This window comes from Sinocyclocheilus anshuiensis, unplaced genomic scaffold (assembly GCF_001515605.1).
Source record: "Sinocyclocheilus anshuiensis isolate Anshui unplaced genomic scaffold, SAMN03320099.WGS_v1.1 scaffold1405, whole genome shotgun sequence".
Taxonomy (NCBI): Eukaryota; Metazoa; Chordata; class Actinopteri; order Cypriniformes; family Cyprinidae; genus Sinocyclocheilus; species Sinocyclocheilus anshuiensis.
In genome coordinates, this window is record NW_015549639.1 from 252,750 (window position 1) to 267,884 (window position 15,135).

Below are 15,135 nucleotides of genomic sequence, written 5' to 3' on the forward strand. Positions count from 1 at the left end.
GTGAGAAAGATTCGTTTCATACAAGATCTGGCAACAACCTTGGAATTTGTTGACGTGATTATTCGTATAATGAGGTTTGGGCCATACAAATTACGGGAGTTTTACCGGAAGCGAATGTAGCAAACATATTAAATACGTCCAGTGGGTTTTTGTTTTTTATAGAAAGATTAAAAATATGGGAGAATTACGGGAAAATATTTAAACGGGATGATAGCGGGATAGAATGGTAAAATACGGGAGAATCCTGGGAAAAACGGGAGAGTTGACAGGTATGTGTCTGTTGCCTACTGTAGAAGTAAAAATGGGTCATTTTCAAAAAATATTGCCTTTCTGATATAGCAAGGTTCGGTTTTAATCATAATAAACAATTTGACTTGTGCCCCTTTGTCCAAATGTTAAGTAAAATAAAATAAGTGTTCTAACACTTATTATATTCTCACTATACAGGGCTCCGGACTGCGACGAAATTGCTGTTTGCGGTTTCTCATACAGTGGGTACGGAAAGTATTCAGACCCCCTTAAATTTTTCACTCTTTGTTATATTGCAACAGAAATGGCAGCATGAATTTCCCGTAATAATTTATATTATTAATTATATTGTTTTCTCTTTTGCAAACTTGTTAGACCTTACACTAACCTAAGAAAACAAAATAAATCAATAAATGAGGACAAGGGTTTTGTGTAAAACAAAATAGGGTTAAGGGAAATGCTTGTCACCATATTTTGAGAATGACTAAATTGCTAAACTCAGCAATATTTGGCACGATTTAGATGAACTTTTGCTAGTGTTATATATCAAGCAATTGCTTGTGTGCTTACATGATACAATTTATATGATAAACTAAATGATTGTTAAATACATAATGTTTTTCAGGAGAAAGTGAGAATGAGGTACAAGTTGACATTCATCCTTGGAGATCGACAGGTCACAGAGTCTGGAGAGATAGACAAGTTCCCTCCAGTGGAAAGATGGGGTCATTTATAGCTGTGTAAGCGTTAATACTCATGAAGACAAATCATGAGTGCATGGATGAGCCGTCGGCAGTGTCACAAAGAGATTTTATGTCCAGGACTTTACCTTTGACACGCTGGGTGATAAACCCAATCTCTGAGTAATCCCACAAATGTCTTGATGTCTTGGTCATTAGGTGCTGTTGTTATTAATATAAATATGTTGCCTATGAGTGTTTGAGTCATAATTTAATTGTTAGCCACCACTAAACTATTCAACTCATACCTCACCCTGAATGCAGTGGAGGGTTAATGTGATAGCACTGGACATGTTACATCTTTTCTTTCAATCTGTTTCCCTTGATGTGATGCATCAGTTGTGTTTTTGTGCTTTGTGAATTCTATGGATATTCTTTCTGAGTTTTACATATTTATTTCATTACTATTTATCAGATTTGTGGTGTTTGACATGGCTGGCCTCAATGGTTTAAAGCCCAATTTAATTTGTTTTACATCAGATAACATTAAGTCACACAAAATGGTGCAACGCATACTTTGAATTCTGTGTTTTTGGATGTATGCAAAGTATCGGTTTCACTTTATTTCCTTTTTTACACATCTGGAAGGAATCACTTATTTTCTGATTTCTGTCTTTTTGTATATAATTGGACAGGAAGTTGTTTTGATGTTTTAAAAAGACAAACTTTACATTTTGGGGGTTATTGAAGATGCCATTATTTATATTATAAACGTTGCCTGTTAAAAGTTGTGTTTGCAGTGTGGTCTTATGGAAGGAATGAAAGCCTTTAGTTGTCCCCTTTAATTTTTTTTAAATGGGTTTTTTTTTATTTTTTTTTACGGCAGCCTGGATGTGTCTAGTAGTGTATTTTACTGAATGATTGTGTGCGTGCGTGCGTGCGTGCGTGTGTGTGTGTGTGTGTGTGTGTGTGAGAGAGAGAGAGAGGGGGAAAAAATATAAATAAAATTGACTTTCTAAATTATTTCTGAGAAGAGCTTCATAAATCTTCAGATGATGCTATTGTTTTTAGATTTTAAAGGAAAATCTTCAATTGAATGCAATGTATACTGTTTTAAAGACAAATAAATATATTGTTTTGAACAATTCTATGAATTTTACAGTGGTATAATGTGTTTGCTGGTTTTTTTTTTTTAGTTTTGCCCAAATTACGCACACTCAACTTGGCTGCTAAAATGCAGCTGGTGACATTCCTCCCTCTTTGTCTATAAAGGTAACAGGGAGGACAAGGGTCAGTAATGGGACTCCGGAAATTGACCCTTTTAAATGTCGTCACGCGTGGCATTACGCGCGTATCGTGTGTTTGAGACTAGTGATCCAAAGTCCGATTCATTTCCGCGAACCGGTTCTTTTCGGACAGATCGGCTCATTGAACCGGTTCAAAAGCCGATTCATCGGTTCCTGACGTCATCAAGCAATACGCATTTCTTTTCTAACAACTCAGTGCCATGTTGTATCAATGAAACATTCAAATAAGTCATTCGTGTCGACGCATATTGAAACATTCAAAAATAAAGTTATTTGTGTGAAAGCATATAGCTGATTATTACCATACAATTCACTTAAGTTAATGGTGTTTGTGGTCACACTTTCATTCGCGGATCCTCATGATGACCAATATTGACAAGCCTACAACTTGGATAAGATTCCTAAAAGTTTCGCACCTACAGCACACATTACAGACATTGATGCACAAATGCGGATATGTTCTACATGTCTACAGTATAAAGAATGAATAAACCAGTCTTATAAACTCCTTGATTTCGCTTAAGCAACTTTAAATATAATATGCATGCACAATAAACTATTGTAAAATTTATTTACATCACTCGACAGAAAGGTTTTTGCAGGTTTTAATAAAATGTAAATTAATAACAGTCATAATAAACAAGCATATTTCCAGTACGCGCCTCAGGCTTGCACAGTATCATCAACTCACTCATCAGAATCTTCGGTAATCCTCGGCAAACTTCGCCACGGCTCATTCGGTTCTTGTTGAGTCCTCGGTAATCCTCGGCAAACTTCGACAATTGGTTGAACCGGCTCATTCGGTTCTTTTTGAGTTGGACGTGCTACTTCGGCTGTGCGTCCTGCGTCTTCAACCCGGAACTAAAGTTTGATTCAGTTCGATCTGTGAACCGGCTCAACCGGTTACTTCCTGAGAACCGGCTCAAAAGAACGATTCGTTCAAGAACCTAACATCACTATTTGAGACAGCAGAGACAGTTATGGCAGACGAGAAGCCAAAGGTGCGTGTATGGGTTTTTATAAATGTTCGAATAAGCACGATAATTCATTGGTAACGTTAACGTTATATGATTAATGGGTACCATTTATAAGGAACATTTTTTCCCTCTCTCTCATTTATTATTTATTGTCTGTCATTTATTAAATATTGTTATGGTCTTTCATAAAGATAACACGCTAATTATCTAGTTCGCTAATGTGGCTCGCACCTCATACAAAAGGCAAGTGATAAGACAGTGAAGCACTGTACCAGTGGGGTCCACTGCGACTGTTCGCGCGCAAAGCGCTGGTCTCTTTCGGTGCATTTATTTCAACTTGCGTTGATTTGTAACGGATTCATTTTGTGGTTTTGCAGTGTATGATAAGGTGTGTTCCGATTTACACGAGTTTCTTTGTGTTTTAACTGCATCATAGCCATTTTTATTTCATTGTATTTATTTGTTTTGTTTTTAGACTTTAATATTTGAAAAAAAGTTCTGCATCTCTGGAGTATTATGAGAATCTCAGTTGTTTGCTTTATTGACAGACAAACTCTACTACTGTATTATGTGCTGTAAACAAATCACTTAATTTGAAACCTTATCAGTGTTGTGGTGCCACTATCATGTGGAACTGTGGGTTTATTTCTGTTCTATTGTTCAAAGCATGCATCTCTTTATTACTTTATTAAATGGCTTAGACCAGGGGTGTCCAACCTAGGTTCTGGAGGGCCACTGTCCTGCAGTTTAGCTCCAACCCGAATTAAAGGGATAGTTCAACCAAAAATGAAAATTTGATGTTTATCTGCTTACCCCCAGATAGTGTTGTCACGGTACCAAAATGTCAGTATTCGGTACCAATACCAGTGAAAATCCACGATTCTCGGTACCAATTTCGGTACCAAAGCAAAACACAAAAACATGCTAATTAAAAAATGTGACTATACTTTCATTTAATCCAAACTGTGTACATATTTAATTTTAAAGGGCTTTTGAAAACCTAGAGTTATTCAGCCAAGAATAAAAACAAAGTTACATTCTCTAACACGCATATTTTAGATTCACAATTCATTAGTGAATAGTACCGGTTAGTACCGCCTTTTACTTTGAGATTGATCTGAAGTTCAATGCAGATTTAAAATCATAAGAAATAGTTAATAGATAAGAAATCTTTGCATAACTACAGGAAACACTGCATCCAACAATGGTTTGTAAAAAATAGTTAATTAAAAAATAATAATAAATAAAAGCATATACATCAACTCAAATACGGTTATCTAATAAGCATGTGTCCTATTCTGTGTACTAAACTCCTGAAACATTGGTGTCTCTTTGTATATGATATGACGATAGTTTTCTCAAAATAAGTAAAATGCTCATGAAGTGACTCAGAGCAGTTCTAGAGATTATGTTTATGTGTTCATGTACTCATATATTGAGGTGGCAGAGGCTGAAAACACCACGAGCTTCAGTACACGAGCTGACAACACTACCCCCAGGGAATCCAAAATGTAGGTGAGTTTGTTTCTTCAGTAGAACACAAACTAAGATTTTTAACTCAAACCGATGCAGTCTGTCAGTCATATAATGGCAGTCAATGGACTCTATGGCTTTGAGAGTAAAAAAAAAAAAAACACACAGACAAAACCAAATTAAACCCTGCGGCTCATGACGATACATTGAGGTCTTAAGACATGAAACGATCGGTCTGTGCAAGAAACTGAACAGTATTTATATAATTTTTTACCTCTGATCCACCGCAATGTCCAACTGTCCTGAGCGCGTTCACAACACTGCTTACCCCCAGGGCATCCAAGATGTAGGTGACTTTGTTTCTTCAGTAGAACACAAATTAAGATTTTTTAACCAAATTAAACCCTGCGGCTTGTGACGATACATTGAGGTCTTAAGACATGAAACGATCGGTCTGTGCAAGAAACTGAACAGTATTTATATAATTTTTTACCTCTGATCCACCGCAATGTCCAACTGGCCTGAGCGCGTTCACAACATCCGGCACGTGACGTGTGTACGTGCTCTGGCATAGTAGACGCATGAGCGGAAGCGATCTGTCGCGCGTATACTCCACTCATTGGTTTTGTCTGTGTATGTTTTTTTTTTTGACTCTCAAAGTCATGGAGCCCATTGGCTGCCATTATATGACTGACAGACTGCAACAGTTTGAGTTAAAAATCTTCGTTTGTGTTCTACTGAAGAAACAAAGTCACCTACATCTTGGATGCCCTGGGGGTAAGCAGATAAACATCAACATTTTATTTTTGGGTCAACTATCCCTTTAAAGTCCAGCTAATCAAGAACCAGCTAATCAAGGTCTTACTAGCCAGAGATAGTCTTCTTATTGGGAGATGAGAGGGTCTGTATTACTTACTATTGAAGAAACGTCATTGACGTCATTGAATTTCAGTCAGGGTTGTGTGATACTCAATCTCCGGTTATGGATACCATAGGAATAAATGAGAAGTGCCTTAAGCTGAATCCCACCTGTAGCAAGAAGTCAGTGACTTCTCTTATAAAACTGATTTTTTTCGGTGTAAACTCTAAAAATAGTTAAATCCAAAAGTATTGTAAAACATGTTGAAGATTAGTGGATAGGCATGTCGATTCATTAAATAAGCTGTTTCCTCATAAAAGCTGTTTATTCAGCGTAGTGAAGCCTCTCCTCCATTGACATTCATTCATTCATTAAAAAAAAAAAAATGCTCTCTGGTCTCCTTTCCCACGTACTGCCAAAGCGGAAGCGTTAGCATTAGCTGTTATGTTTATTTGGCTAAAGGTTGCAGGCTTGCCTTCTAGTGGATATGTTACTAGGCATGCTAGAAACTTCCAGGCAGGTGTGTTGAGGCAAGTTGGAGCTAAACTCTGCAGGACACAGGCCCTCCAGGACCGTGTTTGGACACCCCTGGTTTAATCTTTGGAGGACAATGTTATTTTAAGTGGGTGAAAGCAAAGCACACTTGTTTTGCCACTTGTTCGCGTTATGAAAACGCTTTTATTGAACTAAATTTGTTTATGATTGTTTGGGTACCTTTCTTTGATTCCTATCTCTAAGATGCTATGGTGCACTAAATCAATCAATAACTTTATTTGTTGTTTGTTGTTCTTCTATATTTTTTCCATTGGACAATAATTATTTATGGTGGCTTTATTTCACTTTTGTTTCAGGAGGGTGTGAAAACGAGTGACCACATAAATCTGAAAGTAGCCGGGCAGGATGGCTCAGTGGTTCAGTTCAAAATCAAGAGCCACACACCCCTCAACAAACTGATGAAAGCATATTGTGAGAGACAGGTAAGTGCTTTTATGCACCTGCAACTTTTACCTTCCCTGACAAAAATAATAATCCTTCATTTAGGTGCACAGGACTGTGTTGTGCCTACTGGCCAATAAGAGATTGGTAAAGATGACATGAATTTTTGGAAATAATTGGTTATAATTTGGATAAAAATATCAGCTGTATGTATCTCCAGCAAATGAGCTTGGTGGCTCAACATTTAAATAGTCTGTTTCAGTATATGCTGTAAGCTAGTCCGGTATTGCATTATCAGAGTTCCTTTGAAACCCTCTACCTCCCCCAGCTCCACCTGTCTAGATGTTCTGTGAGGAATATTATGTATGTTGGTGTGGGCAGAAGCATGACTAACATGATCAGCATGTGTAGTACAGGGCTCCAGACTGCACCTAAAACAGTCACATTTGCGACCAAAAATATTAATTTGCGAGTGATATAGTTGTGCCTAGATTGCCACTGCGACTAATGCCTTTTTTCCTGATTGTTTTGCAATCACATCTTTTTTATGTTGTTGTAATAAACTGGGACGATGCGCATCAAAGTTTTAGAGGGAAAAAAACTTTTAAACAGTCCTCATCTCTGCCGAACACCAGAGTTGACGGTACATCTGTTAAAGCAGGCTCCAGTTGTGGAAGCATGAAAAAATTATTGAAAAATTATCTAAAAAGCTGTTGTTGTTTTTTTGGATTGAAGTGTCATAAATGACTGTCATGATATTCTAAAATTTTCCTTCCACTCATCATCTGTGAAATGGAGCAGAACAACGTCATAATCAGTCCTCACTTTATACTCTCATCCACAGATGGCTTGTTTTGGCCACAGGACTGGGTGATTTTACGGCTTGATAAATAAAAGCAGCATGGCACAAAGTTTCATGTGCTTGTCTCCTAATTAGGACCTGAAATAGATACATATTAACTCTGCTCTTTAAAACAAAGAAAGGCAATGGCAGGAGAATTTTATGTGCTAACAGCGGGAAACTCTGTATATTTGTGCAGTGTGCACATGTCAAAAGGGCAAACCTGATATTGAAGCTAACACATAAACACGCACATCAACCCAATCACTTTATTTAGCTATCATGTAAACACTCTTTTTGGATTCATCAATCAGAATGATTTAACTCCAATTGAAACAAAAAGTGCCCATGTAAACAACCACTGAGTGTTGTTTTTACGACAGGGGCATCCAACCCTGGTCCTGGAGAGCTACGGTCCTGCAGATTTCAGTTTCAACCCCAATTAAACACACCTGAACCAGCTAATCAAGGTGTTCAGGGTTACTTCACTTAACTCTCAGGTCCACATTTTATCTGTTTTGAACAGGGGCTAGCAATGCGGCAGATTCGGTTCCAGTTTGATGGGCAGCCAATTAATGAGACTGACACACCAGCTCAGGTACAGTTCACTGATATGACCAGTTCTGCATGTCACAATCCTTTTAGTATGCTATAAAGTCTGATTTATTTATTTATTTATTTCTAGTTAGAAATGGAGAATGAGGATACAATTGATGTATTTCAGCAACAGACAGGGGGCCTGATGTAAATAACAACTACCTCTGCCTTCCATCACCATAGTCCTCCCTGTTTCCTGTTTTTTTTTTTATATAAATTTAGGCTGACCTCTCTTCACATTGCCAAAAGCTTGCCTAAAATGCCCACCAGCTCTCGCAAATCAGATGAATGATGTTGTAAACGTATTCATTTATTTCATCAGATGTGAACTTAAGAGTGTCCAGACTAAAATGCTTTTGATCAGTGATCAGATCTTTCTTTTTTTGGGTTAATAGATAGAATTACAGTCAGTGTCAGTGCTGAAGTACTGTTTTGTTTACTCTGAAGCCATTGGGCTTTTTATATATGTTTTATATGTTTATGTATTTCTCTTTTGTACTCCGGCCAGTTTTATTCAGTATCTTGTGTTGTGAATTGAAATGTTTGAATTGTGAATTGAAATTTTGTTGGAATAAAACTATTTTACAAACCCACTTTTATAACTCATTTATTATTTTCCTTAATGGTACAGCAGTTGTGGTTTACAAGTTGCAGAATCTGCAAAATGTAACAAAATAAGAGGGCTCATGAAAAATACTGATTCAGTGTTGCAATAAATAAGCTATCACAAAACAAATCATTACATATAGTCCACAAAACTAAATTGCTTGAAAAAATGTTTGCATGTTTTTCCAAGCAGTGACTGATTTTGATTCTTCATTACCTAAATATTACCCAAAAGATAGAATAAATACAATTTACCCTGATCATCGTGTTCTTGAGCATTAGTGAATGTTTGCTTGTTTTGTATAGTTTTGTATGTGTCCTTAAGTTGTCGACAGGTTTTATTCTAAACTTACGACCGCAGCTGTATTTTCACAAAAACAGTTTGCTGTCTGGCGCCGCTCCAGTGGCGAATCTGCAGAAGTGCAGCAATAATCGCGTCTAATGGGCGTGTACTGGAGCGCAGATTCCGCACCGAGACTGATGACTTGAGCGGGAAACGCTCTTTGTGGCTTGATGACAATAATCTGGCGAATATAGTTTGGGAGAAGCCGTGAACAGAAGTTTTGGGTGTTCAAGATGACGACCACCACCACTTTTCAAGGCATGGACCCGACCGCGAGGAGCAGCTCCAGGTGCTGATAGATGTCTGTAGGAAGATAACAATGCTCAAGCGCTTTAGGTTGTAGTAAACAACAAATTATTTAACCGTTGTAATGTCTAAAGACGTTATTTGAGATGTAATATCACTGACAAAATTACTTATTATTGGTGTAAAAACGAGTGGCGACGCTAATGAGAAATGAGCACTATCTGTGGCACAAATGCTGCGTTTTGGGGATAAAATGTTACACACTAACTGTTAGATCAAAGGCAAAGTTTACTGGATTTTCCGGTTTATAAAATGCCAGTTTTGTTGTAACAGTATGTGCATCCTCCGGCAGTGTCTGAAAATCTTGTTAGCTGCCTTACGTTAGACGTCTTTTGAGGGATACCAGAAACGCGTGCTGCATTTTTGAGGCATCGCTGTCGCTTTTCAAGTCTGCTAAATGTATATTTTAATGCTCCAAAATGCTGTCTAAGCAGGCAGCTCGCTAGGCTTTGTGACACGGCCTTTGACTGCAGCATCTACAAAAGGACATAATTAATAACATAATTGATGAGGAACTAGTACAGCTTCTTCAGTGCATTCCATCAATCGTTTGTAAATGTGAAACCGGTCCCTCTCCAGACTTTCAGAGTACGGGAGGATGCTTGAGAGCATGTGTGTGTATTTAAGGTTGGGTGCGGTTCAGTAGGTGTAGAGAATTTTATTATGCTCTCTGTTGTATCCGTTTTATCGTCTCATTAACTGAATGCACTAATGACCTGCAGATATTCTTCGTCGTTTATCAGTCGTTTCTCCAATAGACTGCTGGAGGGAGATGCACTTCAGCATGCTGTTTCAGCTCAGTTCATTGAAGCTTTATTGGCACGAATGTATGAGACATTAAGTATGAGAATTGTTTTTATTTACAGAATATAATTAAGCTAATAAAGCAAATTAAATCAAACAATACTTGTACGAGGAATTAGGATTTATTTGCATTATATATAGGCCTATTTTTGTGTCTGTTGTGAAACACGTTTTTCTGCACAATTATATTTGGATGAAAAGATGCTTAACCCCCTACCCAAACTAATCTTATTTTCTCTCTACTAAAGCCTAACATTTTTTTTAAAGGTGCACTAAGTAATTTTACACAACATTCTATCCATAAAGGAAATAAAAGGGCCTTTGAGAATTATATGGTCATAAATGAAGGTAAAGTAATATGATGCTCATTGCTCACATGAGATGGAGACTCCAGTTTATTTAATAACAAGCTGGGTCATTCTTTTGGATTGATATTGCCCAAAAACCAATGCGATATGCTATGTTAGGGTATGTGTGTATTATATTCTAGTATTGGAGTATTGGCTTAAATTATACTACAAATCTGTATATTTTTAGTCCTTAGAAGCCAAACATAAAAGCTGACAGGGAATGAACAGGAAACCATAATCAAAAGCAATGAACTTTTAAAAATAAAAGTAAACAAGGTGTATATCTAAACATATTTTGTTTTACTACGTATTTTGTTGTATTTTAATGAGTCTTTGTTTACCATCCCAGAGTGCTGCGTCCACCAGGTGGAGGTTCAAACATCTGCTTTGGCACAGATGAAGAGAAACCTGTGAAGAAAAACAAAATGGCATTTAGTATATTTGCCGAACCTGAGGACCCTCATGCCCATCGAAGGAACAATCCACCAAGTGCTGATTTTTTATTATTTTATATATATATATATATATATATATATGTGTGTATGTGTATATGTCTTCTAGGCAGTGCCTTTAAGATGGCTAAACCTTAGAGAAGATGGATGATAAATATTTTAATGGTTGTATATGTTTATGCGCTGCTTCAAATCTCATACTTTTAGAGATAAATGACTGGTAACTTAGGCATGTGTGATATTGAGCAACCACATACTGTGTTTCAGTTCCACATTTAAAAACTTGCTAGGTCTTACTAATTCTTAAACACACAAAAGACACAATGTGCTTAAAATGCTGAATCTCAGCTAATTTTTGCTTGGGTTGTTTTGTAATGTAAATTTTGTAACATAGGTTTACAGGTTGCCATGTGAGATAAGAAATTCAGGTCTTTTCATGTGCTTTTCTAAAAGCACTGCCTGACAATAACGTTTGTTGTTTGCAACTAAAAAGCATTCAGTTTGCAGTATAGCTGTCCTGTAATAGTTACTGAAGTGTATTAGTGTATTTTATGCATAACAATGAGCAAAATACAACTTTTAGTCTGAACATTTGGGCTGTAGGTATTCACTGTTGTTCATAACCTCAGTACACAAGAACATTAATTTGTTTTAAAGGTGGGAAGCCTACAGGTGTGTTGTGTGGAGAGCCATCTGCCCCTCTCAGAAGATGTACTGCTCAACCCGCCAACCAAAGTAACACCACAGTCGAAAATAATGTACCTGTGGTAAGATATGGAGACAATTTCATTACTGAGTGAAAACAAACTTGACCTTGGATAGACTGACTTATGACCTTTTTGTAAAAATTATTGCTGAGATTGTGCTTTATTTTTGCACAGAATGGTGAGGCAAACTCAATCACTGTTGGTGAGTGTTCTGACTCATATTTGCATCAATGACATGACAATTTTTTTCTTGGATCTATTAATTTATTTTAAAAAAATTACGTGAATGCACATCTTGAGCATGTTTTTTAATAGTTTTTATTTCATAATCATTTTTGGAGGGCATAAAGAAAAAATCATGTGGGTAAACTAACATGCAGAAGCATGCATGCGGACCCTTTTCTCTTAAAATATCCATTAATTTGATCGTTTTATGACAAAGCAAGGCTAGTTCAGGTTGTACAATGTCACTCCCCAAGAATAATAATATTAATATAATAATATTATTTATAAATAAATATTTTATGACATTTGCAAAAAAAAACTTTATTAAACATATAAATATTGAAAAAAATAATTGAAAAAAATAATAAAGATGTGTACACATATGTATTCAAGGTTCAACATGAATACAATGAGTACATACAGTTGGGCACATGTGCTAGATGTTTCCAATATTTTTTGGATCATTTTCACTTTAGGCTGGAATACACTACACAACTTTTGCCCCGATTTTCCCCCTATTTACACTGAACAAAATTATAAATGCAACACTTTTGTTTTTGGGGGCAAAAACAAAAGTGTTGCGTTTATAATTTTGTTCAGTGTAGTTTGGGTAAGTCAACGCTAGTTGCCGAAAGTCAGAGCCTGTCTATAGATTTGAGTTCACAGATCTTATAGAAAATCACGTAGTGTATGATTGTCACAGATTCAGATTTTTTTTTTTTTTTTTTTTTTTTTTTTGCGTCAGACTATGATTCCATCCAGTCGGAGGATATCAGTTTGATACTTTCAACTTTCTGACAAATGGATCAATGACATACATTAGTATAAAACAGATAAAAAGAACATTTTCTTTCCATATATTTTAAATGAAATGTTATTACATTATCTGATAATTAATATTTATTTTCATTTTTATGTTCACAGATAGCACAGAAGAACCTGAACCTATTCAGGAGCAGGATGACACACCAGCTCCACCTTGCCTCTCTGCAAGTGAGCAGCCTGCAGCTGGGGTTCCTTCTGGTCGTAGAAACCCACCGGGGGGTAAATCCTCTCTCATCTTCGGCTAAGGATTTGCCTCACTTAAAGATAAGGTCCGGGCCTATGTGAAACGAGCATCTCAGAGTAAATGTGCTGTTCTGTGGTCAGTGCCCATCCTCTGCATAACTGTATTCATAAAATGACATAAGCCACAAAGAACAGATTAAGATCAGGACAATTTAGACAGAGAAGCGTGCCACAAATCTCTGAGCTGTGATTTGTTCAAAGGATGTCTTTGAATGTGTTAAGTGTTGGTCTCTCAGTCTTTTCTTGACTAAGATCAGACCCTTAAGGAAAAACAGATCCCGGGTGTGCCCTGCTACTCTCAGATACTGCAAATCATAGGCCAAAATTTGCCATCAAAGTTCTCCCAGTCAGGGTTTTTTTTATTTTTATATATTCATGTTAGCCTAAGAAATGTCTCCCTGACTCAGTGTTTGTCTCTCTCTTTTTTTGTATTATGTTTTTGTCAGCACTTTATGAACTGTGGTGCCCAATTTGTGGTGCCTCAGGCTTGCTGGTTTAGAGACAAGGTTTGAATTATTCCATGTCACATCCATCATTGCCAAAAAAAAATGTAGATGTACAGAAAAAAGTATAAACCTTGACTTACTGATCGCGGAAGAGATATTTATTACAACAGAACAAAAACACAATTAAATCAATAAATACAATTCAGAGTTAAAAGAACAACAAACATGAGAGTGCAATGAAACATTACCCTCTAGTCAATAACAGGTGTGCTGGAAAAGGTGCATGTGAGCAAGCGGTTATGTGTTTGTTAAAAAAAAAATAAAAAAAAGTTTTAAAACGTACAAAAATACAAACAACAGCCACAGTGTACAGTCGATGCATCTAATTGTCATCAAGTAGTCCATGTTCAACAAAAAAAGTTCTTATTGCCTTGTTACGTTTGACGTATACCAAAACGGTGCTGTATTATTCTCCTTGGAGGAAGTGTGTAACAGAGTCTGTTAATTTTTTATTGTACATGAGCTTTTCTCAAAAAAAAAAAGAAAAAGTATTTGTGAAAAATATTTGTCTATTGTCCTGAGAATAGAAACATTCTGTCATCCAACAAAAATACATTACCAGTGTTTCTTCTAATTGTCCATATCCATAATATTTTATCATAAGCTATAGTTAGGTGTACTATGAACAGGTGTGTTTACATGGTAACAGCTATGAAGTCAAAGTGAAGGTGAAAGCAGCTCATAGTCACACTGCTTTACACAAAGCCCTCACGTCTACAGGTGGCAGCAGTGTCCTGTCTTAGGTCATTTGATTTTGAAGGCAGTTTTGTTAGTTTTGCTTTTGCTCAGTATCTACTTTCACATTACAGTCTGTAAGGGTGAACTATGTAGTAATGGTACATTAAACTAAACTAAACTAATGGTCGTCTGTACTGTAGAAACATTAACATTTAACTTTAATAATATGCATACGTTTAAAAAGAGCACTTATGGAAATAATACGAATAAATTTGAATGCAAATCAAATGTAATGCTTTCGGGCACTTAATTGCATGTTATTTGCAATTTAATGAAAATGTATTCTAGTTTAAATGGTAACACTTTAGATTAGGGAACACAATATTCACTATTAACTTTTCCCTCAATAAACTCCTAATTAGCAGCTTATTAAAAGTTAGTAAGGCAGTTATTAAGTTTAGGTATGGGGTAGAATTAAAGGGTTAGTTCACCCAAAAATGAAAATTAGCTTGTGTTTTACTCACCCTCGAGGCATCCTAGGTGTATATGACTTTCTTCTTTCAGACGAATCCAGTCGGAGTTATATTCAAAATTGTCCTGGCTATTCCAAGCTCTTATCATTGCAGTCAGCGGGTGTTGCAGTTGAACAGTCCACAAGTCGTCAAATAAATCTCACGCATTCATAATAAAACGTGCCGCAGACGGCTCCGGGGGGTGAATAAAGCCCCCCTGTAGCAAATCCATGTGTTTTTTAAAGAAAAATGTCCATATTTCAAACGTAATAAACACTTTTCTCTCACTTCCGCTGACTGTCATACACTGAAGCAGTTCCGGCGGATGACCCAGCACGTATGTGCAGCGCGTGCGACTCTGAGATATGCTAGTCTCGTGAGTTTGTTTATAGGAGCAAAGGAAGCAAACGACGTGCTGTGTCATCCGCAGGAACTGCTTCAGTGTATGACAGTCAGCGGAAGTGAGAGAAAAGTGTTTATTACATTTGAAATATGGATATTTTTCTTACAAAAACACATGGATTCGCTACAGGGTGCCTTTATTCATCCCCCGGAGCCGTCCGTTTTATTATGAATGCGCGAGCTTTATTTGACGACTCGTGGACTGTTCAACTGCAACACCCGCTGACTGCAATGATAGAACTTGGAATAGCCAGGAA

General features: G+C 36.8%; 3 protein-coding genes across 8 annotated transcripts in view; all 3 read left to right on the forward strand.

Moving 5' to 3' along the window:
- Positions 1-1,017, forward strand: part of LOC107659859 (ADP-ribosylation factor-binding protein GGA3-like) — a 12,403-nt gene extending 11,386 nt beyond the window's left edge. For all 4 annotated transcript variants that reach the window (XM_016448948.1, XM_016448949.1, XM_016448951.1 and 1 more), the window contains one exon: positions 875-1,017. In XM_016448948.1, coding sequence (XP_016304434.1) covers positions 875-985 — 111 coding nt within the window. In that variant the 3' untranslated portion in view covers positions 986-1,017. The remainder of the gene's footprint in view (positions 1-874) is intronic.
- A 2,134-nt stretch (positions 1,018-3,151) lies between these two features.
- On the forward strand, positions 3,152-8,446 carry LOC107659862 (small ubiquitin-related modifier 2-like). Its single transcript, XM_016448956.1, has 4 exons — positions 3,152-3,237; positions 6,397-6,522; positions 7,849-7,920; positions 8,008-8,446. The coding sequence occupies exons 1-4, from the start codon at positions 3,217-3,219 to the stop codon at positions 8,068-8,070; spliced, it is 282 nt and encodes a 93-aa protein (XP_016304442.1). The 5' UTR covers positions 3,152-3,216; the 3' UTR covers positions 8,071-8,446.
- A 518-nt stretch (positions 8,447-8,964) lies between these two features.
- On the forward strand, positions 8,965-13,565 carry LOC107659861 (hematological and neurological expressed 1 protein-like). Of its 3 annotated transcripts, XM_016448954.1 has the most exons (6): positions 8,965-9,157; positions 10,678-10,817; positions 11,438-11,547; positions 11,662-11,689; positions 12,458-12,534; positions 12,637-12,714. In XM_016448954.1, exons 1-5 carry the CDS (start codon positions 9,102-9,104, stop codon positions 12,508-12,510), a joined length of 387 nt encoding a protein of 128 aa, XP_016304440.1. In that variant the 5' UTR covers positions 8,965-9,101; the 3' UTR covers positions 12,511-12,534; positions 12,637-12,714. The 3 variants fall into 3 exon arrangements, with proteins under 3 accessions (XP_016304440.1, XP_016304438.1, XP_016304439.1); XM_016448952.1 differs by lacking the exon at positions 12,458-12,534 and having other exon boundaries at positions 12,637-13,565; XM_016448953.1 differs by lacking the exon at positions 12,458-12,534 and having other exon boundaries at positions 12,655-13,565.
- The last annotated feature ends 1,570 nt before the right edge of the window (positions 13,566-15,135 follow it).

Excerpts from the sequence above, each read along its gene's own strand:
- LOC107659861 (XM_016448952.1), top strand. The coding sequence starts at position 9,102 with ATGACGACCACCACCACTTTTCAAGGCATGGACCCGACCGCGAGGAGC. Across the intron at positions 9,158-10,677 it reads ACCGCGAGGAGCAGCTCCAG|AGTGCTGCGTCCACCAGGTG; the intron begins GTGCTGATAGAT and ends TTACCATCCCAG. Across the intron at positions 11,690-12,636 it reads GGCAAACTCAATCACTGTTG|ATAGCACAGAAGAACCTGAA; the intron begins GTGAGTGTTCTG and ends TTATGTTCACAG.
- LOC107659862 (XM_016448956.1), top strand. The coding sequence starts at position 3,217 with ATGGCAGACGAGAAGCCAAAG. Across the intron at positions 3,238-6,396 it reads TGGCAGACGAGAAGCCAAAG|GAGGGTGTGAAAACGAGTGA; the intron begins GTGCGTGTATGG and ends CTTTTGTTTCAG. Across the intron at positions 7,921-8,007 it reads AGACTGACACACCAGCTCAG|TTAGAAATGGAGAATGAGGA; the intron begins GTACAGTTCACT and ends ATTTATTTCTAG.